At 65.9% G+C, this 979-nt stretch overlaps 1 protein-coding gene across 1 annotated transcript in view; it reads left to right on the forward strand.

The window, feature by feature from the left end:
• CRIP2 (cysteine-rich protein 2) overlaps nt 1-502 on the forward strand; it is a gene marked incomplete at its 5' end in the record, with an annotated part of 3,511 nt that extends 3,009 nt beyond the window's left edge. Inside the window, 3 exons of the mRNA XM_010148687.1 lie at nt 2-51; nt 292-349; nt 435-502. Coding sequence (XP_010146989.1) covers nt 2-51; nt 292-349; nt 435-502 — 176 coding nt within the window. The remainder of the gene's footprint in view (nt 1; nt 52-291; nt 350-434) is intronic.
• Nucleotides 503-979: the final 477 nt, after the last annotated feature.

A 979-nucleotide genomic window follows, 5' to 3' on the forward strand; every position in this document is an offset into this window, starting at 1 on the left:
CTACGCTGCGAGCGCTGCAGCAAGACCCTGACCCCGGGGGGCCACGCTGAGGTACAGATGTCCTGGGCCCATGGGGGTCCTGGGGGTGCCTGTGGGTGTCCTGGGGGTGCCCATGGAGGTCCTGGAGGTGCCCATGGGGGCTGCTGGTGTGGCTGGTAGCTCCCACAGCCCAGGGGTGCTGGGGTGCAGGTGTCTGCAGCAGGAGAGATGCTCAGACGGTGGGATGTATCCAGGGGGCTGGCCTTTCCCTGGCCCTCCCGGGTGACATCCTTCTCTCCCTGCCCCACACAGCACGATGGACAGCCATACTGCCACAAGCCCTGCTACGGGATCCTCTTCGGGCCAAAGGGTGAGTGCCTGGGGGTGTGAGGGGGCCATCTCCACGCCACCTTCCCACCCGGCTCCTCACCCTCCTGCATCTCCCCCCTGTGCAGGCGTCAACACCGGAGCTGTGGGAAGCTACATCTACGACAAAGACCCCGAGGCGAAGAACCAGCCCTAGACAGCAGTCCCCTGCTCACCTGCTCTGTGCCCCTGAACTAACCTCCTGCTCGTGGCCGGAGCAGGACCCCCCCGGCTGGCCACGGAGCTGTGCTCTCTCTGCTGTCTGTGCTCCGGGCAGGATGGCCCTGCCCCCTGGGTCGTATATCATAGTCTAATATAAGCTTCAGTGTTGAAAGGCAAAGGTAGAAGGCGTCTCTGGTCGTTCCCAATGCGCTCTGCCCTCCCCAGCCCTCCTGACCGCCCACCGCTCCGAGTGCAGGAGGCAGCGGGGTGGGTGCGGGGATGTTGCTGGGTGCTGGGGACGGCGGGTGGCACCCAAGGGGCTGAGAGCAGGGGGAAGGTGGTGTCAGGAGTCCTGCTCCATGAGGATGCTCCCCGCTGCCCACCCACACAGAGGGCGATGGAGCCGGGTAGGCATCCCGTGGTGGTTGGGGCTGGGGGCTGTTCCTCGCCAGCTGCTGGGGACACTTGCCAG

This window comes from Eurypyga helias, unplaced genomic scaffold (assembly GCF_000690775.1).
Source record: "Eurypyga helias isolate BGI_N326 unplaced genomic scaffold, ASM69077v1 scaffold35703, whole genome shotgun sequence".
Lineage (NCBI taxonomy): Eukaryota > Metazoa > Chordata > Aves > Eurypygiformes > Eurypygidae > Eurypyga > Eurypyga helias.